The sequence below is a fragment of the Lynx rufus genome, unplaced genomic scaffold (genome assembly GCF_022079265.1).
Source record: "Lynx rufus isolate CCGP_SWC_20201006 ecotype Redwood Valley unplaced genomic scaffold, mLynRuf1.p SCAF_6, whole genome shotgun sequence".
NCBI lineage: Eukaryota > Metazoa > Chordata > Mammalia > Carnivora > Felidae > Lynx > Lynx rufus.
In genome coordinates this window covers 124154044-124180889 of record NW_025814878.1, presented here as the reverse complement: position 1 = coordinate 124180889, position 26846 = coordinate 124154044, and the positions used below count along the sequence as shown (strand labels likewise).

Sequence of the window (26846 nt, the reverse complement as noted above, 5' to 3'; positions counted from 1 at the left end):
TGTCACTTCTCTTTATTGTTCAATATCAGTTAAAAATCTGTCCAATTCTCCAAGACCAAAATTACAGAGAAATCCAGTATTGGTTATGCTTTAAGTCCCTCCCTGCCCTTTGAATTGTACAGGAACCCAGGACTTATTCTGACCCTGGAGTGGAGGTCTACTGTGCAATGCCAGCACCAGGCCTTAACATCACAGTAGCTGATCTACTGGCAATCTCACTTCAGAACAAAGCATAGGCCAGTCCTGCTGCAGCCACACCATTCAAAGGGCCTCTCACCCAAAAAGCACTATTTCCTGACTGGATTTCCCACAGTCTCCAGTCCCCGATGGCTCAACTCCTGAAATGTTGGCCTCAAAGAGCACTGTCTTTGCCCTTTGCTATATATGAACAAACCCAGTGTAACCACACCCCATGGGCCTAAGCCTGGGATTCAGATACACACACACACACACACACACACACACACATATATATATATATATATATACCCAAGTACAGAAAATGCTTTCCTTAATACCCATCATCCATCTAGCCCATCTCCCACCCACCACCCTCCATCACCATCTCAGAGCCTGGAGCCTGCTTTGGATTCTGTGTCTCCCTCTCTCTCTGCCCCTCCCCTGCTCACACTCTGTCTCTCTCTCAAAAATAAATAAACATTAAAAACAATATAAAACAATAAATGGCACTATACTGTAGATGGTAGTTTAAAAAGTAGTACACTTACTTTTTATAGCCTTGTTAAGATATAGTTAACTTACAATAAAATGCACATATTTAAGGAATGCATTTTGATAATTTTGATGCACCCATGAAATCATCTCTAACATGAAAATAATGCGAATATCTGCTGCTCTTCAGATATTTACTTTCTAATTTCTCATTTTGATGATTCTCTGCTTGGTCTACCATCCCCAAGCAATCACTGTTGTGCTTTCTGTCATTACACATTGATTTATATTTTCTAGAATTTTACATAAGTGGAATCATGCAGTTATCACTCTTTTTTTTGTCTAGCTCAGGCTTCTTTATCTCATTTTGAGATTCATTCATGCTATTGTTTGTATTCCTTTATAATGCTGAGTAGTGCTCCATTCTATAGAAGAACCACAATTTGTTTATCTACTTTCTTGTTGATGGACATTTGGGCTGTTTCCAGTTTTTTCCTCTTACAAATAAAGCTAAGATTGTTCATGCAAAAGCCTTTGTATAGACATAAGCTTTTATTTTTCTTAAATACCTAGGAGAGGGATGTCAGGTCATATGATAGGTGTGTGTTTAATTTTTTTTTTTTTTAATTTTTTTTTTTCAATGTTTATTTATTTTTGACAGAGAGAGACAGAGCATGAACGGGGGAGGGGCAGAGAGAGAGGGAGACACAGAATCGGAAACAGGCTCCAGGCTCTGAGCCATCAACCCAGAGCCTGACGCGGGGCTCGAACTCACGGACCGCGAGATCGTGACCTGGCTGAAGTCGGACGCTTAACCGACTGCGCCACCCAGGCGCCCCGGTGTGTGTTTAATTTTTAAGAAACTGCCAAAGTGGTTGTACCATTTTACATCACCACCAACAGGGTGTGAGAGTCCCAGGCATTCACATCTTCCCAACACTTGATATCATCAGCCTTTTTTTATTTATTTAAATTTTAGTTAGCTAACATATAGTGCAATATTGGTCTCAGAAGTAGAATTCAGTGACTCATCACTTACATACACACCCAGTGCTTATCACAACAAGTGCCCTCCTTAATACCTATCATCCGTCTAGCGCATCTCCCACCCACCACCCTCCATCAATTCTCAGTTGTTCTCTATTGTCGAGTCTCAGATATCACCTCATGCCAGTCAGAGTGGCTAAAATGAACAAATTAGGAGACTATAGATGCTGGAGGGGATGTGGAGAAACGGGAACCCTCTTGCACTGTTGGTGGGAATGCAAACTGGTGCAGCCACTCTGGAACAGTATGGAGGTTCCTCAAAAAATTAAAAATAGATCTACCCTATGACCCAGCAGTATCACTGCTAGGAATTTACCCAAGGGATACAGGAGTGCTGATGCATAGGGGCACTTGTACCCCAATGTTTATAGTAGCACTTTCAACAATAGCCAAATTATGGAAAGAGCCTAAATGTCCATCAACTGATGAATGGATAAAGAAATTGTGGGTTATATACACAATGGAATACTACATGGCAATAAGAATGAAATCTGGCCTTTTGTAGCAACATGGATGGAACTGGAGAGTGTTATGCTAAGTGAAATAAGTAATACAGAGAAAGACAGATGCCATATGTTTTCACTCTTATGTGGATCCTGAGAAACTTAACAGAAGTCCATGGGGGAGGGGAAAAAAAAGAGGTTAGAGAGGGAAGGAGTCAAAGCATAAGAGACTCTTAAAAACTGAGAACAAACTGAGGGTTGATGGGGGGTAGGAGGGAGGGGAGGGTGGGTGATGGGTATTGAGGAGGGCACCTTTTGGGATGAGCACTGGGTGTTGTATGGAAACCAGTTTGACAATAAATTTCATATTTAAAAAAATAAAAAATAAAAAAATAAAAATAAAGGGATAAAAGAGTCTCTTGTACTTTATTTCCCTCTCTTTGTTGAACCCTTTCCCATGTGCTCATCTGTTTTGTTTCTTAAATTCCATACTTGAGTGAAATCATATGATATTTGTCTTTCTCTGATTGACTTATTTCACTTAACATAATACATTCTAGCTCCATCCACATCATGTCAAATGGTAAGATTTCATTCATTTTTATGGCTAAGTAATATTCCATTGTGTGTGTATACCACATCTTCTTCTTCTTCCATTCATCAGTTGATGAACATTTGGACTCTCTCCAGAGTTTGGCTACTGTTGATGATGCTACTATAGAAATCAAGGTGCATGTTCCCCTTAGAATCTCTATTTTTGTATCCTTTGGGTAAATACCTAATAGTGCAATTGTTGGATCATAGGGTAGTTCTATTTCTAGTTTTTTGAGGAACCTCCATACTATTCTCCAGAATGGCTGCACCAGTTTGCATTCCCACCAGCAGTGCAAAAGGGTTCCCCTTTCTCCCATCCTCACCAACACCTGTTGTTTATTGTGTTGTTAATTTTAGCCTTTCTGACAGGTGTGAGGTGGTATCTCATCATGGTTTTTATTTGTATTTCCTTGATGATGACTGATGTTGAGCATCTTTTCATGTGCCTGTTAGTCATCTGGAGGTGTTCTTTGGAAAAGTGTCTATTCATGTCTTCTGCCCATTTCTTAACTGCATTGTTTTTTCAGTGTTGAGTTTAATAAGTTCTTTATAGATTTTGGATACTAACCCTTTATCAGATATGTTATTTGCCAATATCTTCTCTCATTCTATAGGCTGCCTTTTAGTTTTGTTGATTGTTTCCTTTGTTGTGAAGAAGCTTTTTATCTTGATGAAGTCCCAATTGTTCATGTTTGCTTTTGTTTCCCTTGCCTTCAGTGATGTGTCTAGTAAGAAGTTGCTGCAGCCAAGGTCAAAGAGGTTGCTGCATGTGTTCTCCTCTAGGATTTTGATGGTTTCCTGTCTCACATTTAGGTCTTTCATCCATTTTGAATTTATTTTTGTGTATGGTGTAAGAAAGTGGTTCAGTTTCAATTTTAGACTTTCTAACAGGTGTATAATGTTATCTCATTGTGGGTTTAATTTGCATTTCCCTCTGACTAATGATGTTGAGCATCTTTGGTTGTGTTTGTTTGCCATCCATGTATCTTCTTTGATGTGGTATCTGTTCAAATATTTTCCCCATGGTTTTAAATTTTGTTCTTTTTCTTATTATTGAGTTTATAGTGTTCTTTACATATTCTGAATACAAGTCCTTTACCACATATGTGATTTGCAAATATTTTCCCTCACTCTGGACATACCTTTTCATTCTCTTAATGATGTCTTTCAATGAGCAAAAGTTCATAATTTGATGAATTCCAATTAATTTGTAAGTATATCCTTATGAATCATTTTTCTTTTCTCTCTTTCTTTCTTCTTTCTTTCTTTCTTTCTTTCTTCTTTTTTGTATTATATCAAAGAGATCTTTGCTTAACCAAAGGGTATAAATTATTTTTCCTGTTTTCTTCTGGAAGTTTATAGTTTTAGGCTTTATATTTAGGTATATGATCCATTTTGAGATAATTTTTTATATGGGACAAAGTATGCATCAAAGTTCATTTTTGCATATGAATATCCAATTGTTCCAGCACCATTTGTTGTAACGATTATACTTTGATCATGAAATTATCTTTGCAACTTTGTCAAAAACTAGTTAACTATATTGCTGGAGTCTATTTCTGTGTTCTATATTGTGTTCCATTAATCTGTTTGCTTCCCTTTATGCCAAATAGTGTTGTGCTATTTTATTTAAAAAAGCATTACATTTAAGTGTACTCAAATTCTATTTAATTTTAAGTCTTATTTAATCATTAAGTTTTGCTTTCACAGAAATAAAACTCTGAATTGCAACAGAAGACATTGTTAAACTTCAAATAAATGTTTCTTCACTACAAGAAATACTGTTTTTAACAGATCCCTCTAAGATTATTTAAAAACTATTAAAACCATTAAAAGAATAATTATATATTTTTAGATTATGTTTTAATTTTAGATGATGTTAATTACCTAAGAGAGACCAACACATTAAAACATCAATACTTCCATTCTCCCTCTCCTCTTTCCTCCCTCATGTCTAATCTTTTTAAAATTGTTATCATTATATTATCAAATTTTAAAATTCATATTCATTCTGATACCATAATTCCCAAAGGTTTTTAAACATACATGAGTTTTTCTCATCACTAGATCTCTTACCACAGTGTCTCTGTTCCTGGGTTCTTTGTTTGATTCAGCCTTTAATTATCTTGATATCATTTTTCAAGTAGTTTGGTTATAATGGATGGTGTATTCCCTGAGATTCTTCATGTTTGAAAATGAGTGCTGGCTGCCTTTATACTTACAGAACCTCTTAGCTGTGCATAACATTCTTGGGCCAACCTTTCTCTCAGGACTGTGTAAATATTGATTGACTGTGTTTTGCCAGTGAATGGTGTTGTGGAGAAGTCTAAAGACAGCCTAATTTCCTCCCTTGTTGCTAGTTTGCATTTTCTGTCTATATGACTGAACAATTATTTCTTTATTCTTGAGTTCGAATAGCTTAATTAATTAAAGTTCCTAAGCAGTGAGAATTCTACATCAAGTCACCTCAGAGCACAGATTGTACTTTTATTTATTTATTTTTAAATTTTTAATGTTTATTTATTTTTGAGAGACAGAGACAGAGCATGAACAGGGGAGAGGCAGAGAGAGAGGGGGGCACAGAATCCAAAGCAGACTCCAGGCTCTGAGCTGTCAGTACTGACCCTGACATGGGACTTGAACTCACTGGCCGTGAGATCATCACCTGAGCCGAAGTCAGACTCTCAACTGACTGATTCACCCATGCACTCCTCAGATTGTCCTTTTAAAGTATAAATTCAATGTTTCCTCAATTAGGTAAAATTTTCTTATGTCATAAATACATATTATGCTTCATTTATTGGGTTCTCTGTTTTAAAGATAATAATTATTCTTATGTTGTATCATCCTTTTTTCAATAACTATTACCTCATCTCCAAATAACTTAACCTTATTATATTTTTCATAGTACTTCCTTTATCTCAAGCTTTTTTCTATATCATTAATTTTATTTTTTAACAATATCTACTCTGTTCCTTATAGTTTATACTTTATTTTGAGTTCCATGATGATGTCATTTGATCTTCAATTTGTTCATTTAGATCTATGATCTCCTAAGAGATTGTGAGAAAATTCCTTGTTTCCTACTTTTACTTTCTTCTATGTATTATTTTTTTTCATATTCTCTCTCCCTCTCTCTCACCCTCCCTCTCTCTCTCCATCTCTCTCTGTGTTCCTCTTCCTCCCTCTCTGCCCCCCCTTTCCTTCCTCCTTCTCTCCCTCCCTCCCTCCTTCTCTTTCTCTCTCCCTTCCTTTCTCTCCCTCTAGCTCTCTCTCCCTATATTTCTCCCTCCCTTTCTCCCTCCCTCTCTCTCTTTCCCTCTTTCCCTATCTTCCTCTCTTTTTCTCCCTCCCTCCCTCTCTCCCTCTTTGTCTGTCTTCCTCCCTCTCTCCTCCTCTCTTTATCTCCCTCCCTCCCCCTCTGTCTCTCATCCCCTCTCTCTATCCCTTTCTTCCCTTCTCTCCCTCCCTTTCTCTCTCTCCCTCTCTCTCTCCTCCCTTCTTCCTTCTCTCCCTCCCCCTTTGCAAGTATAAATACTTGCATAACTTTCTCCAAGTGTCCTGTTTGCTCTAATATACTGTAGGTGAAATGTTGACACTTCCCAATCTAAGACTAGTTGGATTTCTCCTCTGAACTACAGTTTAAGGCAAATGTATTTCATTCTATCTACTCTCCAGTACCCTGAGAAAAGCTGGAAGGGGGAGGGAAGGGAAGCTGAAGAGATGGCAGAGTCTGTTAGAATACTGGAGCTCTGCTCTTCCTTATAAGGTTCTGTTAAATTTCTCATCCGAGAATCCACCCCATCTAATTGGAGATGTAGCTCATGAAGGGCAGGGCAACTTTCAGACTGTAGGTCATTTCCCCACTGTAGTCCCAGAATGTCTCCCTCTTTAGAGGTGCAGACCATTTCTCACCCATTTCTCCACAGCAGTTATTTCCACTGTTCTGGTCAGAACAAGAAAAAGATCAGCATTTTAATTTGGTTAGTTTCTTTACAGATTTTGAAATACTACTGAGAAGTCTCAGGATTTTGTGGACTTGACAGTAGGGCCTCTGAGAAACTGATGAGGGTCAGGTGCTGAGTCATGCTGCTTCTCTAGTCCAATATATATTCCTCAATTTTTCTTGGAACCGGGTTTTGTAGTTTGCTGAATTATGCCACTGGGTTGCTGATAATGACTTAGGGGGGGCCTGGTTTTTCACTTTTCCCATATTATAGATATTACAGGAGGACAATTTAGTGCAAACTCAATGTAGTTGAATAACACTCCCTGTCCAAAATCCTTGGCTCATAATGTCTCCTAGACCACCAATGATACAAGTCCAAGACATTTCATTCTGACACTGGTCAAACTCTGAGTTCATGACAGGGTATTAAAACAGTCAACTGTGGCATGAAGAAAGACCAGCATGCCCTTGAAGTTTCCCCCCAAACGTATCTTGTTGTCTATGGAGGGAGATATTACTTTAACTCTTTACATGTGTCACTAAAGACTTACCTCTTTCAGTGTCTGGGCTCCTCAGAAATCAATATTCTAATTAGAAAACAGTAGCTAATCCAACCAAATGCTAATAAATGAGAGTTGTGATTTATCTAGCAACAGGGAAACAGCTCAGCATTCACAATTATAAGGTCTGTAGAGGAGAGAGCTTTTTTTTCTCTTCCCCTTAGCTGACTGGGTTCAGCCAAATGCTATAAATAGTCCTCCTAGTTAATAGCTATCTGTTTGAAAATCAGTCATTAGAACCATAATTTAGGAACTTTTTTTCCTCTGAGATTCATAGGCCCTATTCTATTTCTCAAGGATAAGGATAAGGCAATGGTAATGTGAGTTAAACCTGAGACTGCCTATCCACAAAGACCAAACTACGTCATAGCCTACCAAGGCACTCTTCAGGCTTCATTATAACAGACACAGATTTTTAAATAATCAATTCAACTGCAAAGAGAAATGTTCATCATAAATAGAGCCAAAATGGTTGACTAAACACAGTTGCACCCCAGTCATTTCACAGAGTTACATGATAAAGTCAAAGTTTACATCAAAGGCATGAGTTTGCAATTAGCTGAACAAGGTCCTTCAGAAATCTTGAAAGAATTACTTTTTTTCTACATTAAACAAATCAACCAACTTTAACCTGACCAGACAGAATCAAGGAGAAGAAATAGTTTATCTAAATCAAATTGAATGGTGATCTAGAGAACACTTTCCAGAAGGACCCTCTTTGGGAAATGCCAAATACTCAGTGCTAGAGTAAATCTCGTATTTCAGTGGAAGGTTTGTCATTCACAGTAGAAGGTGTTTGCGCATTTCACATGTTTTCTTCTGATATTTTATATTTATTTCATCTGCTATTGTTTATTTACATGATACCCATGCAGAGCTCCTAACAGGTGCCTGAACCTGCCATATTGTTTCATGTCACTAAGCATTTATTCAAACTGTTTCCACTATGTAGATGGTCTTGTCTGGCTCTCAGCCACTCAAGACCTAGCTTTCATGTAATTTCCTCTATTCAACCCACAACCACCACCACCCTCCAACCTGTTGAAACTGACTACTACCTCCTTTGGGCCTCCACCTTACCTGTACATCTTTCTGTCTTAACATTAGTAAACTTTACTTCCACTTGATTGTTTTCTTGTTCATTTCTCTCCTGGGAGAAGGTCTTATTCCTATTCAGATATACAATACCTATATGCTTGTTGAATATACAAGTGGTTATTCAACCACTATTGAGCACCTACTCTTTGCCAATTCTTGCTAAAAGTAAAAAGACATAGATTTTTTTTTAAATCTCTATTCCTAATGAACTTATGACCTAGTGAGGAGAATAGACTTCTATACAACTAAACTCAGTAAGCCTAAGAGAGGGCTCTGAGCAAGTGCTGAGGCTGAGCTGTTAACTGGCAAGGCATTGAACACATAAAGGCACTATATTTTAATGTATCTTCCATGGTTTTCATAATCCAAACACACCTGCTTCAATCATACATTTCACATTGCTTGCTAATATCTTCTCGGCATAGACTAAACCTAATGTTCTCAAGCTAATGTGCACGAAATCACCCTGGGATTTTGTTAAAATGCAGACTCTGACTCAGTAGGTTTATGGTGGGGACTGAGATCCTGCATTCCTAACAAGCTCCCAGGGGGGATACTGCTGCTGTTCCACAGACAACATTTTGAAGAGCAAGGCTCTAACCCCTTGTCATGTCACCATATAACCATTGTTGAAGTGGTACCAGTTTTTAGAAAAGCTCCCTCTGCTCCTTACCTAGACAATCTTCTAACTATAATTAAACATGATGAAAGTAACACCAAGAGAGGTAAGATTCAATAGTGCCCTCCAAAAAACTGAGGCCATGAAAGGGTTACTTCTTAACCATTTTAATGTCTAAACACACAATGTCTTTTTTCCTGCTCTCGAGGTCTGCTGCTACCAGAAACTGTGGTCTGAATGTGCAGTAAGATTTACCCAAATATTCAAGAATGCTATTTTTAAGTCTCTCCCATACTTACACTATAATACCCAGGCCCTTCCTGTAAATGAAGATATCTTTTAACATAACTATAAACACTAATCATCTTTTTTTTTTAATTTTTTTAATGTTTATTTATTTTTGAGAGAGAGACAGACAGAGTACGAGCAGGGGAGGGGCAGAGAGAGAGGGACACATAGAATCGGAAGCAGCTCCAGGCCCGACGTGGGGCTTGAACTCACGAGCCATTAGATCATGACCTGAGCCAAAGTCAGACGCCCAACTGACTGAGCCACCCAGGTGCCCCTAAACCCAAATCTTAAGCAATCATAAAGGAAATACTTTTTTTATTGCAACTTGTTTAAAACAAACATTGTAAGATATTCATAAGAATTTAATGTCTTACTAACTGTTAAGGGTTCCTATGACATCTGCTTACTTTTTCAGTTCATTAGAGTCTACAATTTATCATAAAAGTCAAAAGCCACTAGACCATCAGACTTTAGGCCCCCACTCTCCCTATCTGTCTTTTGTCACGTGTCAGTTTCGAATTCTCCTTCGACAAAGTCAAGGCCCCTCTTTGATCCCTATTTGAGCTGTCTTCTTTTGTGGGTGCTCTTCCTCTCTTCCTCACTACTCCAACCAGACCGTGTCCTAGGCATATCTTTTCCTAAGCATGTGGTGAAGACATTACAACTCTTCCTAGCTGCTATTCAATACCACCTTAACTTCGATAATATGTTATTTGAGAGGCAGCCTTGGTTATTTGGTTTTCTCTTGCACAGTTATTGTGTCACTTTCCCTGATGACACAACAGTGAATGGAACAGTAGTGGAATTGTTTTTATCATGAAGGACATTTGGAAGGCACTGGATGCCTTAGCTTGCTTGATGTCAGAGACTAGAGGGAACTCTTCTAAATGTTCCTTCTTCCTTCTTACCACTCATGGTCTCATTTAGGTTAATGCCAAAGATGATGAAGGTGTCCTTGTTGGATCCTGGGACAACATCTATGCCTATGGTGTCCCCCCATCAGCCTGGACCGGAAGCGTTGACATTCTGTTGGAATACCAGAGTACTAAGAATCCAGTCCGGTATGGTCAGTGCTGGGTTTTTGCTGGTGTCTTTAACACATGTAAGTATCCAATTGAGTAACATTTTTTAATGTAAAGGGAATTTTACTTGAAGACATTTTATCTATAAACTGGCAAAGAGATCTAGCAACCCCTGTTAGCTCTCTAGAATTTATGGATGGCTATTCTGGGATGTAGTCAATGCATAATTAAATTGTACTGGGCCAAATATGCTCATAGTTTCTCTTTGACTGCAGAATCTTTATAGAAAGGATGATGGACTATTTCCTACATAATCCATCACTCAACCCCAAGAGCAATGGGAGGAAGGGGCCCAGGGGCAAAGAAATTTTGTGAGGGAAAAGATATGCCATTTTCTTTTCAGTAACCACCCACCCCCTCCCCCCCGCATTTTAAAAAGACTAAATTAACAAAATTTTAAGTGATAAATAATAAAAGATATATACTGTTTATTTGTTATTGAAAATGTTATAAATATGCTTATTACTCTCCTATTGTTTATCACTGAGAAGTTTTATAAATATATGCACTTAATTTTTACCATAACTGTGGTAGGGATTGTGACAGGTGGTCTCATCTCCATTTTTACATGCAAATCTCAATGCCCCTGAGCAATTAGATATCAGAACTTAATGAACAATCTTTACTCCCTAGTTTCCCTTTTAGTTTTTAATCCACCCAACATCTAATCTATAGGGGAAAACATATGAGAACAGAATTATTCTCCTCAGCCTCATGCATCATTTTTTGAAATGGCATTTGCTTCTCTAGATCTGGACAACATTATTGTTAATTCAGTGAATATTTTTAAAAATACATTTATCTCAGTATGTCTTCATCATTGGTAATGATTTCCATTCACTTGCCATTTCTACAGCCTTGGAGAAAACATTAAGCTCAAGTTGGAGTGTCCTTTCTGCTTGCTCGTTAATAAAAAATGTTTTTTACCTAGTTAGCATTTTTTCTTTTAATCAGAAAAATCAAGGAGGGACTGGTGGCTGGAAGCCAGGATGAGGCCATTTTTTATAAATGATCATGAAGCCTCACAGTTTTAGCTCAAACTTGTAATAGTCCAAGATTAGTCAGTGATAGCCAAGTGGAAAGAAATTGTGAGTCTTGTGTTGTGTGTTTTGATTTTCTATGGATTCAACTAGGTAAGATTATTTTCTTAGTCATTTGCGTATATCCAAGGGCTAAAGTAATATATTTAGAAGAAATAAAGAAATAAAGGCCAGTGTATCAGTTTTGGAGAAGTGCTGGTCTCTGATGTTCTAGCAGAAGTTAAACTTCATGATGGAATAACAATTAGAGGTAGCCCCCTCCCTCACTGTTCCCAAGCCCAGACCATGTGGAGGGTACCCTATGGGAGAAGCTTCTCATAGGAAATTCCTCCAGGAACACAGAAAGGACCCTCTCTCCCTTGTGTCTTCCTGCTGTCTACAATTTCACTATCCCAATGTAATTCCTTCAGGCTTAGAACCAGATAAAATAGTGAACACCTTCCATCCATTTACACTTTTCTTTCACTGTTTTTTATTTATAATTTGTATATTTGTTACTTTATTGCTTAACAATGCTAAACATTCACATCTTCAAAAATAATTATTTTTTTAGTTTTTATTTTTTAGAATTTACATCCAAATTAGCATATAGTGCAACAATGATTTCAGGAGTAGATTCTTTAGTGCCCCTTACCCATTTAGCCCATCCCCCCTCCCACAACCCCTCAAGTAACCCTCAGTTTGTTCTCCATATTTACGAGTCTCTTCTGTTTTGTCCCCATCCCTGTTTTTATGTTATTTTTGTTTCCCTTCCCCTATGTTCATCTTTTTTTTTCTCTTAAAGTCCTCATATGAGTGAAGTCATATGATTTTTGTCTTTCTCTGGCTGACTAATTTCACTTAGCATAATACCCTCCAGTTCCATCCACATAGTTGCAAATGGCAAGATTTCATTCTTTTTGATTGCCAAGTAATGCTCCATTGTATATATATACCACATCTTCTTTATCCATTCATCCATCGATGGACATTTGGGCTCTTTCCATACTTTGACTATTGTTGATAGTGCTGCTGTAAACATTGGGGTGCATGTGTCCCTTCGAAACAGCACACCTGTATCCCATGGATAAATGCCTAGTAGTGCATTTGCTGTGTCATAGGGTAGTTCTATTTTTAGTTTTTTGAGGAACCTCCATACTGTTTTCCAGAATGGCTGCAGCAGCTTGCATTCCCACATTTATGCTTTTTGTATGAAAGAGTCATCAAGTCTATTCCTAAAAACAGGCTTTGGTGGTAAGCTAAGGCAGAAGCACAATGTGAGGAAGTCACAGTAAGAATAAACCCCAAGAGGGAAGTTGGGAGGAAGGCGCTGCTGGTGCCCCAGTATCAGGCTTCACCTGTCCTTAACATTATGAGTTTGGCAGACTCTGGAACAAGCCTCATTTTGGGAATTAGTGGTCAGCCTGAAATAGAACTAGGGTGCCAATCATACTACTGGTAAAACTGTGCCTTGAATAGGGTCTGTGAATCAATAGAGGAAGACAGAAGCAGGAAGCGGGTAAGTGCCATCATTTTTGTTTAGGGTATTAAGATTAAGTCCATTAATGAGGACACTTGGACGCTACCAGACTTAAGTTTGGACTTCCAAGGTTGTTCTATTGAAGGAGGTGGATAGTCTTTGGTTAAAAATGCTAAACTATTCTGAGGGGGAAAAAAAGGCAAGCCAAGTCATTAATCTTAAAATTGTCAGCTGAATTATTTTCAATGAGCCCTGATGTCTGGCATCCTGGGAGCCAGGGAGGGCATTTGGATTGAGTTTAATCATTAGGTACATATGGCAAGAGATGCATCCAGGTAATTTATTATCTAGCAATTAAAATGAATCTGTAGTGTCGCCCTCTACCAAGTGTCACAAGAGCAAATTCCAACCAGGAGAGCTAACACCACTGAGGCCATCTTTCATAGCTTCCTATTAGCTGAGTTTTTTTTTTTTAATTATTTTCAGCAACATAGTCCCATTAGATGAACTAAAATAATATGACTTTAATGACTGTATGATTAGCAAGTAAACAATTGTAACCCTGTTATTGGGATTTTATTCCTTTTATTCCACTTATTTTGAATGATCACACAGCAAGATTTCTCTCCATAGTCCCAAAGCTTGACAGTAGTCCCCCTTCTTCAGTATGGAACATTTGAGGACAGCCCGTGCAAAGAAGGAAATCCCTTATGAGAAGGGATTGTTCACTATGTATTTATTAAATTTTGGTGATGGGTTTCATTGTGGTCTGTCCTTGCTTCCAGTTTTGCGATGCCTTGGGATACCAGCGAGAGTTGTTACCAATTATTTCTCAGCCCATGATAATGATGCCAATTTGCAAATGGACATCTTCCTGGAAGAAGATGGGAACGTGAACTCCAAACTCACCAAGGATTCGGTGTGGTGAGTTTGATTTACAAGGGCATTTGCTGATATCATATTAAAGTGATATTACACATTTACCACAAGACAGGCTAGGCCTAATGTTTCTTCCCATTCTATTTTAAGGATTGTTCAATACCATAGTCAGAAATGTCTGATTGGCAGAGATTGTTTTCAGCCAATGAATGAGAAATGTTACTGAACAGGCAGTTTGCGTTTCTAGTAATAAAGATCGATCATTGCATTATGACAGCAACCACTGAAAAAGCCCATAGTTTTAGCTATGCCTTTAGGCCAGAGCCCACAGTAGCTGCTCTCTACTTTAGTATAAGAATATTATGGTGAATGGCAGACATATGGGAACCCAGCATTCTCTTTCTCAATACTCTAAGAGTAATATATCTAACAATTATTAAGCACTTACTATGTACCAGTATCTGTGTGTAGTCGATCGTATCTTATTCTTTGAACAGCTTTATCATGTGGGTTCTTATTATATCGCCATTTACAGATGAGGAAACTGAGGCCCAGAAAGGTTAAAGTAATTTGCTCAAGGTCAAATACTTGAGAAGCCGAGAATAAAATGCAAATACACCTGACCCTTAACCACATTTTTTTTTTTTTTTTGCCTTTGCAATATGGGACTGCTCTTGGAATGTAAAGATGTGGTTCTTCTTGATTTGTGATTTCATCTTTCAATCAGAAATAGAAATGGGAGTCTGGGGCGCCTGGGTGGGTGCCTCAGTTGGTCAACCGTCTGACTTCGGCTCAGGTCATGATCTCATGGTTCATGAGTTCAAGCCCTGCATCGGGCTCTGTGCTGACAGCTCAGAGCCTGGAGCCTGCTTTGGATTCTGTGTCTCCCTTTCTCTCTGACCCTCCCCTCCTTGCGCTCTGTCTCTCTCTCTCTCTCTCTCTCTCTCTCTCTCTCTCAAAAATAAACATTAAAAAAACGTTTAAAGATTATTTTAAAAAAAGAAATAGAAATGGGAGTAAAGTTGAAATTGTTACTAATACCAACCACATAGTTCTTTCACTGCCCTGAACAACTTCATCACAAGCTGACTATGGGGAGTTTAAGATCCCAAAGAAATTTCCTTAGTCCACAGGACCTGCTCAGTCCAAAACAATATTCTAAAAGGAGGGGAGAAATCCAAATGTAAAAGATATTTATGGAGGTCTGCATGGGGGAAAACTGCCAGGCATTGAACTAGTTGGAATTTCCAAGCCAAAAATGTATCTCCTATGGTTGTTCTTTATAAGTAATAAAGCTAAAACACTGTCAGTTGTAAAAGCATCCGAATGGGGATAGGAGGAAGTTACAAGCTCATTTTAAGAGAAATTAAAAGTTAGAAGTGCCTTAACTCCCCCGTGTTACAGGAATGAATCCCAGTTGTAGGAGCAGCGTTAACTTGCCAGTGCTGGTAAACGCTCATTTGAGGATGTTGCAAGGAGGAAATCGCCGAACTAGTAGCAGAGTGCTACTATGAATAAAAAACAGTGCAGTTCATTTGAAGGGAATGATCTGAGCAATGGTAAGCAAGAGAGGACAGGCAAGACAAAACCTCACCTCTATAAATTGAACAGCAATTTAAAGCATCATTTAAGCCCTTGGAATTACAGTATAGCAGCCCTGAATGTATATGGAATGACAAAAACAGACCAAAATAGCTGCCCCAAAAGCCTGTTGTCACAGTTTAAAATGGCAAAATGAGAATTATTTGGTATTCTGTACTGCACACCTTTTCCTTAAATACACACACGCGCGCGCACACACACACACACACACACACACACACACACTTAATGCCCTCGTAACCAACTGTGGCTGCAAATGATTCCTCCCTATTCCTTGGTCTAAATGTCCCCATCATAAATCTCAGTGGGCACCCTAGCAAATAACCCCATGTAGCCCTAAACAAAATTGATACAAAATTGTGAAGCTGATAGATTTTGTTCTTGGTAACCCTTTCCTCTTTCGGCTTTCTACTTGAATTCCTTTCCCTGTCCCTGTTGCCCGTTGCTCCCTCATTGCCTTCCACAAAAGTCCCATCACCCTGGGACTATGATTCCTGATTGGAGACCCTTGCCCATCCTCCACCACCGGACCAATGCCCTAGGGTCCTCTTCCCTCCCCGTGCTTGGTGCATGGTGGGTTTTCAATATATGGTGACTAACGTCTCACTAACCCAACCTGGGACACAACTGACCACGGAGCACAAAGATTAAAGGCTCAGTAAGGTCTGAGTCCAAAGCTTGGCTCTGCCATTGACCAGCTGTGTGACCTTGGGCAAGGCATAACCTCTCTGTGCCTCTTTCCTCCTCTAAAGCAAATTTCCTATTTCATTCAGCACAGAGCCAAGCATAACAGGTGCCTAATGAGTGTTAGCTGTTATTATTGCCTTCATTATTAGTCACACAGCTGGAATTTCTTGGAGGCGGTATGTTGCCATCAACCTAAGCACATTGAAGCAGTCTGAAAAAGAGGGGTGTGTCCCATGTCCTAAGATGACTGAGCTATTTCTTTCACTTTGGAATATTTTTAAAACAAAAGCAGAAATCTGTGTCTACCCCAACCCTCCCAGTGCAAACACTAGTGGATCCTACCAACTATAGATGTTCCATAAAACCAAAAGTATTTCTGAGACCCTCCTTGATTGAAAAAGCTGGTAGGGACTTTCCCTGGACACATCAATCAGTACATGGTCCCCACCTCCACACACCCCCACAGCAAGCTCTCGCTTAGACAGTTACTTGCTGTGTGACCTTGAGAAAATGACTTCACCTCTCTGAGGCTTCAGTTTCTTCATCAGTAGAATGAGGATAACCATTTCCTGAAGGGGTAGCTGTGACAATTCAATGAGGTACTATAGGTAAAGTACTTACTGTAGTGCTAGGCCCAGACTTCTCAGTGCTCTTCAGTGCCTGCTCCTTAGATTAGTAATGGCCACTGGTAAGAAGCAGGAGCTGCCTGAGCTACAGTTTGGCGGGGGGCAGAAGGCAGACAGAGGCTGAGGTGAGGGCAGGGAGGATTTGGTGGTCATCAGCTGACCATTGAGAAGCCAGTACAGCATAGCTGACAACACACAGCCTAACGAATCTCCTAGCAGGGATCTCAGGAGTAAGTGCCGTCCCCACAAGGTCCTGGACCCACTACCCTCCTCAGCCTCCAGTCAGACAAACTTGCCCCAACTACCTCCTGATTTGTGTGTGATTCCTGCCCTCCTTGCCCTGCCCCCTCCTTTCTTTCTAAAGGCAACCATGAGAATGACTTCTTGGTATCTCTGTCTTGTGCCTCCATCATCTCTTCAACACTGAGGTGTCCTGGTGGTACACAGTTTGTGGTGAATTAATTTGTCCAGTGAGCCCCAGTGGCCCAGGGTGTCCTCTTCCTTGTGACTCAGCCAAGCCCAGTGTGCCCAGAGCAGAAGTAAGCCAGTGTGAAGGGTTCAGAGGGAGAGTGCAAGAATGCTTTCAAGGGCATATTATCCTCAGCACTCCCCAAGACCAAGGTGGCTGAAGTGTGGGGTTTCAGCCCATGCCTTGACTCTTCTCCCTCTAGCTCCACAGACTGTGGAGGGCTGACTGCTTATTTTCCTGCTTCCTGGTTTGCCACCTCAGATCCCTGAATGGTAGACGTTCCTCGAAAGTGCCTCGCCTCACAGGGGGCCGTTTTGCACAGAGCGGACACACCGCTGATGCCCACAGAGGGAAGAGTCAGTCCCCTTCTTAGCAATTCAGGAAAGGGAGGGGCCAAGGCACCTTGGAAGGGCACAGCTGGACAAAATAATTGGACCTCACAGTAGCAGATGAAATTCTGAGAGGGCCAACGCAAGGTAACATATCCTGGAAGGAACAATTTAAGCCTCCTGTCCCCTGTGTGCCAATGGGTTTTGAATTATGTGTAACCTCTGGAGGAAGGCATCTATGAATCACTGCGGACAGTTTAATGAAGATGCTTGTGCGATGTTTAGCTGCAGTGCAAACAGTGAATAGGGATATGAGGGCTCGTTGAGGAGGGAGAACACAGCTCACTCTGATGGGCAGGGGTAAGGTGACGGTTTGGCCTCACCTTGAAAGAGCTCAGTCTGATCACCTCATTATATGACTATCACAGTGGAAATGGAAACAATTTTCAAAGAAAGGGATGGTGGCACTTATTAGTGTCACGAAGGTATTTCCGTGAACAGCTCTTCTCCTTGTAAATGAAAGCGTTTATCCTGTGTCCTTTTTGCTGGAGAGGATGTAGTCAGATTTGATGATTCTGGGTGAAAGAACTATGCCCACCTCATGGCTGGCCCCCACCAGACTGCAGCCCCCACAGGGGGAGCAGTGTCTGATCTAATTTATTTTCATTTGTTTTGCCAGCATGTAACAGGGTGCAGGGCACAGAGCAAGGACTTAATAAATGGAATTGGTTGGAAAACATTTTTAATGCTCATTTAACTGAATAAGTGTCATTTAATTCATTTAACAAACACTATTGTGCACTAATATGTCCAAATACCAGATGCTAAGGATTCAGAGAGAAATTAGTCAGCCACTACCCTTGAGGAGCTTGATCCAATGTTCGTGGATGAGACAACCATGTATAGAACTCTATAAAATATAACACCAGGCAGCATGGAGATGAGGGAAAGGGGCTTCGATTCTAAACCCAGGGGAGCAAAGGCAAAGGCTGTTCACCTGGGAAGTGGCCATGGGCTCAAAGTCATTATCCCCCTGTAATCATCTGGCTGTGCTGTTCACAGATAGAATGTCAGGGAAATGACCTTGGCCCACAGATGAAACTCAAGGATATTCCTGTAAAAGTCTAAAGCACCAAGATGAGACAACCAGAGATCAATCTGCTTCAAGAACCAGGCAGGAAGGAATGAAAGTTTATGCAGAGTTAGCCTGTGTTCGTATGACCACAGTTGTTGAATATCCAAACTTGCTCTAACTCGCCTTCTAGCCCCTTGCCACTCCTTTCCTCTATGCCATCAAGAACACCTGGCTCTTTGCCTGCCTTCCTGAAGGAGCTGATACCCCCAGGCTGTGCATTCAGTGAGAAGTTGGATCCTTGTTCTCCACCTCTCACCACCTTTTCTGCTTCTCTACCCTCTAAGTGTCTAATCCCTGGCTTCTTTAAGGACAAACCCACTCCTCACTCTCTTAGTTTTAGAGATCCAACAGCCAACAGTGTCCCAAATTCCCTCTGGAAGACAACAGCTCTCTAGATCCCATGACTTCTTTTTGTTCAGTTTCTAAGCCACTCCTCCCCATGTCCCTTTCCATCCTGCTCACATTCCCAGGGAAGTTGTTCAACTCCTGACAATGGAGCTTCAAGAGAGATGGGCAGAAGCTCGTGCTATCCATGCCCTTACGATGTGAAGAGAAGGGGGCTGAGCACATGCGTGTACGCCAAGATCCATAGCTGACCCATCTGCTTCTCGAGGTCCAGCTGATTGGCCAATTGGCAGATGTAGAAAACATCCTAACTCGGAGTTTTAAACATTTTATATGATATTAAAGATAATTGGGAAAATGGTGAACACTAAAACAATCAGCAAGTCTTTACCTCCTTTATTGCCTTTTCATTTGAAATTCAGGAGGTTTGATTAAACTGGCGTTTTCAATTTAATTTTTGAAAATAATTGTGAACAAGCACATTTGTATTTATCCGTTTCAGCTCAAAGTTGCAACAATCTAAGCATTAGTCAGTGATCCAAGTGGAAAGTAATCACAATTTTATTTTGTTTTTCCCCAAGGCATCATGGAAAAACACTATATCAAGTCAGACTATTCTTGTAATTTTTTTCCCTCCCTCTCTTCTCTCCATGGTTTAAGGTAATACAATTAGCTCTGCCACTAATTAGCTGGGTCACTTTGGGCAAGTTGCTTGATTTCTCTGGGCTGTAGTGTTCTCATATGTAAATGTATGAGTTTGGTCTTAATTATCTCTAGGGACATTTCTAGCTTCCCCCTCAAAAAAAACTTTTAATAAATTTCACTGTTCTTCCAGCAAGGGCTTTCCTCTCATAATTCCAGAAAGTTCTAGAAAGTAGAAGTACCATATGCTTCTACAATGGTAGAGCATAGTTCTCTACCACTTGCTCTCTGTGAAGACCTGTTCATCTGCACAGGGCCAGCTGTGATCCACTCACTAGGTGCTGCTTTGCAAATTGACTTCACATCAGCTCTCAAGGAAGGAAAAAAAAATCAAACAGACACCACAAAAAATTTTTGTAGTTTTTGGCATCAGTGAATCTTGTTCTTTTACAAAAATTCCAACTTCCTTCAACACTTGTTGGAAAGAGTACAGTTGTTATTGTTTTATTTTTTTTCACTCTAAATGCAAAAATCTCTGCTGCAATGGGAAGTATTGACTCTATCAATAAAGCTCTTGGGAAACAAGTTTTAGAGCAGAAATTAAGCAGCCTTCACACCTGGAGGCCAGCTCGGGGTATAATACTGATCCTAATTCTCATTGCAGTCTCTGCACTGGGCATACTGGTTTGCATATTGTAGGTGTGTTTTTGAAGTTTAGATTGATCTATCTTGTACATTGCTTTAGAGACTCAGTGTGTTCCAGTTAGTTGGACTTTCAGATTCTTGTATAATACTAAGCTTTAATTACTGTATGTGCAAAAAAGGATTATACAAAAACTAATTCCAGATGAAAAAAAGTAGAGAAAATTTTCTGAATATAGACCAAACTGCTTACAGATGTTTGTAAAACTAACCTGTGATACATCCAGGCTACCAATTCCAAACATCTACGGAAGACATTCTTTTCAAATAGATTATCTTTTTAATGTTACCGTCAGCCAAATTGTCTTTGAGGGACTCCTCTAGAACAAGATCATGAGTTCTGTCACTAGAGAACTAAGAATATGCACTCTGAATCTATACCAGAGCCTTGAAGAAAGGATGGTAAAAGTTATTTGCCACCTCCAAAGAATCAAAATAGCTCATGCTTATGGAGTGCTTTCATTGTGCCAGGTTCTGATCTAACTGGGTGACACATAATAACTTGTTTGATCTTTTTAACAACCTGTTAGGGTACTTGCTATTATTGTCTCCATTTATAGATGAAGAAACTGAGGCACAGTAACCTAAACATAGTTAGCAGCCAATAAGTGGCATAGCCTGAATTACAAACCCAAAGGGGTTGACTCTAGAGCTCACTTTTTAAATAATACTTTTACTGAAATATAATTAACATAGCAGTAATTTTAAAATTACAAGATTTTATATTGGGCTTACAATATAGAAAGATATAATCTAAATTATAATAATAGCACAAAGGACAAAGGGAATGGAACAAAGTTTTTGTACGTTATTAGAAATAGGTTGGTATTAATCTGAACTAGAGTTTTCAGTTAGAATGTTAATTATAATCCCAGGGAAACTACTAAGGAAAAACTGAAAAAAATATATAGTAAAAGAAACAGAGAAAGAACTAAAATGGCATACTAGAAAATATCTTTTTACACAAAGTAAAGAAGGAATGAGGAATAAAGAAGAAAAAGAACATAATACATATAGCAAGGAACAAGTAAAATGGCAGATGTCAGTCCTACTTATCAGTAATTGGATTAAATGTCAATGGATCAAATATTAAGATATGCTTTATGGCCTAACATATGGCCTATTCCAAAGAATGTTTCATTCCCATTTGAGAGATGTGTATTTTGTTGCTGTTGGGTAGGACATTTTGTAGACATCCATTAGGTCCGGTTGGCTTATTGCGTTGTTCTAGTCTTCTATTTGCTTGTTAATCTTCTACCTGCTTGTTGTGTCCATTATTGAAAGTGCAGTATTGAAGTATCCAACTTTTATTTGTTAAATTGTTTTTTTTTTGTTGTTTGCTTGTTTGTTTGTCTTTATTAGGGTACAAGTGACATTGGTTCTGGGTGTACAACATAATGATTAATATTTGTGTACATTGCAAAATGATCACCATAAATTACATAGTTACAAAATTTGTGTGTGTGTGTGTGTGTGTGTGTGTGTGTGTGTGTGTGTGTAATGAAGACATTTAAGGTCTCAACTACCAACATTCAAATAACTGGAAGTTTGTATCTTTTGACCCACTTTACCCCTTTTGCCTCCCCCTTACTCTTCACCTCTGGTTGTTAAATTGTCTATTTTTCCCTTCTGCTTTTAGATATGGGTATGTTAATGATTATTATGTTTTCCTAATAGCATTACCTTTTTGTCATTATAAAATTTTCTTCTTTGTCTCTAGTAACAATATTTGTCATAAAGTCTATTTTGTCTGACATAAATATAGCTGCTCCAGTTATCTTTTGAGTCTATTTTCACAGCCTGTTTTTCCATCTTTTTACTTTCAACCTATTTGCATCTTTGAATATAAAGTGCATCTCTTGGATAAAACATACAGTTTTGTTATCCATCTTGCCAATCTCTGCCTTTTGACTTTAGTGTTTAGTCTACAAGTGTTTAATGTAATTACTGATATATATCTGCAATTTTACTATATCCTTTCCATATGCATTATGTCTTTTTTCTTCCCCTATTTCTCCATTACTTTCTTACTTTGTGTAAAAAAATATTTTGTGGTATACTATTTTAATTCTTTTTCTGTTTCTTTTGACTATATATATTTCACTTTTTTCCTTAGTAGTTTCCCTGGGGATTACAATTTAAAACCATAAATTGCAACAACCTGGTTCATACTAATACCAATTAATTTCAATAGCATTCAAAAACTCTGTTCTACTCCTTCTGCCTTTGTTCTGTTATTGTAATACAGATTACATCTTTCTACATTATAAGCCCACCAACACAATTTACAATTACTGCTTTATGAAGCTGTCTTTAAAATCTGGGGTGCCTGGGTGGCTCAGTCGGCTAAGTGTCTGACTTCAACTCAGGTCATGATCTCGCAATTCGTGGGTTCGAGACTTATGTTGGGCTCTGTGCTGACAGCTCACAGCCTGGAGCCGGATTCGTATTCTGTGTCTCCCTCTCTCTCTGCCCCTCCCCCACTCACTCTCTGTCTCCCTCTCATAGATAGATAGATAGATAAATAAATAAATAAATAAATAAATAAATAAATAAAATCAGAAAGAAGAATTAAAAGCAAATATACATTTATACTGTTTTATTTCTCTATGTAGTTACCTTTGCCTTCTTTTTTGAAGGATACTTTTCTTAGATATACAGTTCTTATTTAACTTTTTCTTTCAGCAGTTTGAACATATCATCCCACTGTCTTCTAGCTTCCGTGGTTTCTGATGAGTAGTCAGTTTTCATCCTATTAGTGATCTCTTATACATAATGAATCACTTTTCTCATACTGTGTTCAAGATTCTCTCTTTATTTTCATCATTCTGCAGTTTGACTCTGAGGTATTTAGGCGTGTGCGTGTGTGTGTGTGTGTGTATCTATAAATGTATGTATACACACACACACACACATATATATATACATATATGTATATATATGTATATATATATATATAGCTTTGAGTTTGTCTTATTTGAGATTTTTTGACTTCTCAGATATATACATTAATGTCTCATCAAATCTGGAAAGTTTTAGCTGTTATTTTTTTCAAATATTTTTTCTGCTCCTTTCTCTCTTTCCTTTTCTTCAGGGACCTTCACTATGAGTATGTTTGTACACCTGCTGGTATCCCACATGTCTCTGGGGCTTTGTTCATTTTTCTTCATAGTTTTTCTTCTGTTATTCAGACTAGTCATTTCAACTGACTTATCTTCAAGTTCACTTATTCCTTCTTCTTTGTGTCTACTCAGATCTGCTTTGGAGACCCACTAGTGAATTTTTGAATTTTTCATTCTAGTTATTATATATTTCAGCTCCAGAATTTCTGTTTGATTCCTTTTCATAATTGTTATCTTTTTCATTGATATCCTCTATTTGATTAGACATCATTCACATGGTTTTCTTTAGTTATTTGAACATGTTTGTTATACCTTAAACTTTTTGTCTGGTAAACCCAATGTCTTGGCTTCCTTGGTGATAGTTTCTCTTAATTTTTAATTTTTTTAAATGTTTATTTCTTTTTGAGAGAGAGAGTGTGTGCATAAGTGGGGGAGTGGCAGAGAGATGGAGATACAGGGTCCAAAACAGGCTCCAGGCCCTGAGCTGCCAGCACAGAGTCCGGCACGGAACTCTAATTCACAAGCAGTAAGATCATGACCTGAGCCCAAGTCAGACACTCAGCTGATACCCAGATGCCCCAGTGACAGTTTCTCTTGATTGTTTTTATTTGTTTGTTTTCTGTATATGGACCATACTTTTCTGTTTCTTTGCATGTCTTCCATTTTTAAACAGTACTAGACATTTTTTTAAATGTTTATTTATTTTTGACACAGAGAGAGACAGAGCATGAACAGGGGAGGGTCAGAGAGAGAGAGACACAGAATCTGAAGCAGGCTCCAGGCTCCGAGCTATCAGCACAGAGCCCGATGCGGGGCTCGAACTCACGGACTGTGCAATCATGACCTGAGCCAAAGTCGGATGCTTAACTGACTGAGCCACCCAACAGGTGCCCCAACAATACTAGACATTTTAAATAACATAATGTGACAACTCTGTAAATCAGATTTCCTGCTCCCCAGAGTCTGTTGTTGATGTTTGTGTTGTTGTTGTTGTTGCTGCTGCTGCTGTTTGTTTGTTTGATGACTTTCCCAGACTAATTCTGTCAAGTGTCCATTCTTTATCATGTGTGGCCACAGATGTCTCTGCTGGGTTAGCTTAATGGTCAGTTAACAGTTGGACAAAAATTTCTTTAAATACTTTGAACTAACAAGGCCTCAGTCTTACTAAGGAACTCTCTGTTTGTTGGAAGAAGGTCTTCAACACTCCATCAGCAAATTTATAATTCTGCTGGCACCTTTACTTCCTGCTTGCACAGTACCTCGAGATCAGCTAGAAATGAGAATTTAGAACCCTCTTAGGGCTTTCTTGGGAATGCTCACAGCCCTGCATATGTGTGTGGCCACCTAGACTCTCAAGAGTATGTCAAAGTTGTTCAAAGCCCCCTGTGAACATTTCAGTCCTTAGGGTTTCCTTTTAAGTTTATTAGGGAGCCAGCCTTTTATTATCACCAATTGGTGTCACCCCTTTATGCAACCATGATTTTAAACAGTTGCTTCTAATTATTTGTGAAAAACATCCTTTGGATAATGTAATTTGCACAGAGTGAAGTCTGAATCAAATCAAATAAAAAGAAGTCCTGGGAATGGAGATTTTCAGAAAACTGCCAAACAAGTTAGTGACAATTCTTTGTAGATGGCGCTTTTAGGGAGTTACAAACCCATTTTCTCCCCTTCATTTGTTGCTAGGCTGGAAGTTTTTATAGCTACCATGTTTGTGAAGCTGCTTTCATGACTACCATGGAACTATGGAGAGGGGGAGTGGGAATAAGGCAAATTCAAATGCTACAAAACTTACTATTCTTAATGAGATCCGTTTGTTTTTGTTGACTAAGTCTTCAGATTGTTGTAAGTCTTCAGTTCATTCACAGAGTTCTGGAAAAGTTGGCTTTCATCATGTTTGTTAGTATTCTCATTGTCTTTGTGAAGGAGCACTTTCTTGGAAGTCCTTACTCTACCATTTTAGAAATGTTTCCTTAGAGCACATTTTTAACCACTACACAAGTGATTTCAAATTAGGAGTCTACCACACTCCTTCACAGTTTTACATTTTGTAGGAATATTTTAGTATCTAGTATCATCTTCCTGACACATACCTATTGAAAGACGTGTTATTTTATGTATATCCTTTTATTTCTCTATTTATTTTGTACATTATAGGGCATTATATTGCTCTTTTAGAAATTGTGTGTAAAATGCTATCTATGGACTTAATTTCAGTATAATAAAGGAATGTTATAAAATATTTGCTTTAAAACTAGGAAGGGGCATTGTTTTTTGAAGGTTGAAAATCATTGCCGTAGACTTCCCTTTCCTATGATAGTCCTATAAGAGAATATCTTCAAAGAGGGCCTGAAGTCCCTAATATACTCAGCATCCACTTGAGAGAAAGCAAGGAGGGAGTTTGAGAAGTTAAACAAAATCAAAGGCTACTACAAATACATCTCAGAAAATTAAATTCAAGAGAAAGTGAGAGCCATCTGATAAATCACATAGAAAGCACTAAGATATTTTCATTAATAAGAAAAATATCATGTTTTGGTTACTCATAAATTCTGCCTAAGAGAGTCATCATACATACCATTCAATATTTACCAGTTTTTACATAATTAGAAGCTAACAAAATATAGGGGCCTCTGGGTGGCTCAGTTGGTTAAGTGTCGGACTTCAGTTCAGGTCATGATCTCATGGTTTGTGAGTTTGAGCCCCACATCAGGCTCTGTGCTGACAGTTCAGAGCCTGGAGCCTGCTTCTGATTCTGTCTCTCCCTCTCTCTCTACCCCTGCCCGGCTCATGCTCTGTCTCTCTCTGTCTGTAAACAATAAACATTAAAAAAAGAAGCTAATAAAATATACATCACAAAGGCTATACTGAATGTATTAATTTCTTTTGATGATTAATAAGACCTCTAGAAAACCTTGTATAAATAAGAGCTATCAACCTTAGAATTTTATATTCATAAAGAGCTTTATAATGCAAAATGATAATTTTGGTACCTATTGAGACTGTTGGCTGTATTTTTTTTTAAATCCCTTCAATTATTATGGATAAACTTGGGCAGGATTTATTATAGGCATTTTTTATACATTAGAGTTATCCAAAACAAATCTTCTCAAAATCCAATTTTTTCTTCATTTTCAGATGGGATATCAATTCCTAATTTTCTATGCCAGAGAGAGTAGTAAAGGTGGACAGGGCCTTATGTTCAAATTGAATCCAGCACAGGGAACCCAGAAGAGTTACAGAGAGCCTTCTGCTAAGAAGTAATGGCAAATGAGGGTCATATGGACAGGTGACATCTACTTCCTGAGCATTTTAAGAGTTGTTTGTTTGTTTTGTTTTTGCTTTGTTTTTGCCAAATTTAGTTTTATTCTCTGTCTTACCCTTTTTCTGATGCCACAATGAGAAAAGTAAAACAGATAATCAAAACAGGGGAAGGTATCAGGGCACCTGGGTT

General features: G+C 38.7%; 1 protein-coding gene across 3 annotated transcripts in view; it reads left to right on the top strand.

Annotated features, from left to right (window-relative positions):
- F13A1 (coagulation factor XIII A chain) overlaps window positions 1-26846 on the top strand; it is a 165805-nt gene that overhangs the window by 83881 nt on the left and 55078 nt on the right. For all 3 annotated transcript variants that reach the window (XM_047102950.1, XM_047102948.1, XM_047102949.1), the window contains 2 exons: window positions 10201-10375; window positions 13640-13778. In XM_047102950.1, coding sequence (XP_046958906.1) covers window positions 10201-10375; window positions 13640-13778 — 314 coding nt within the window. The remainder of the gene's footprint in view (window positions 1-10200; window positions 10376-13639; window positions 13779-26846) is intronic.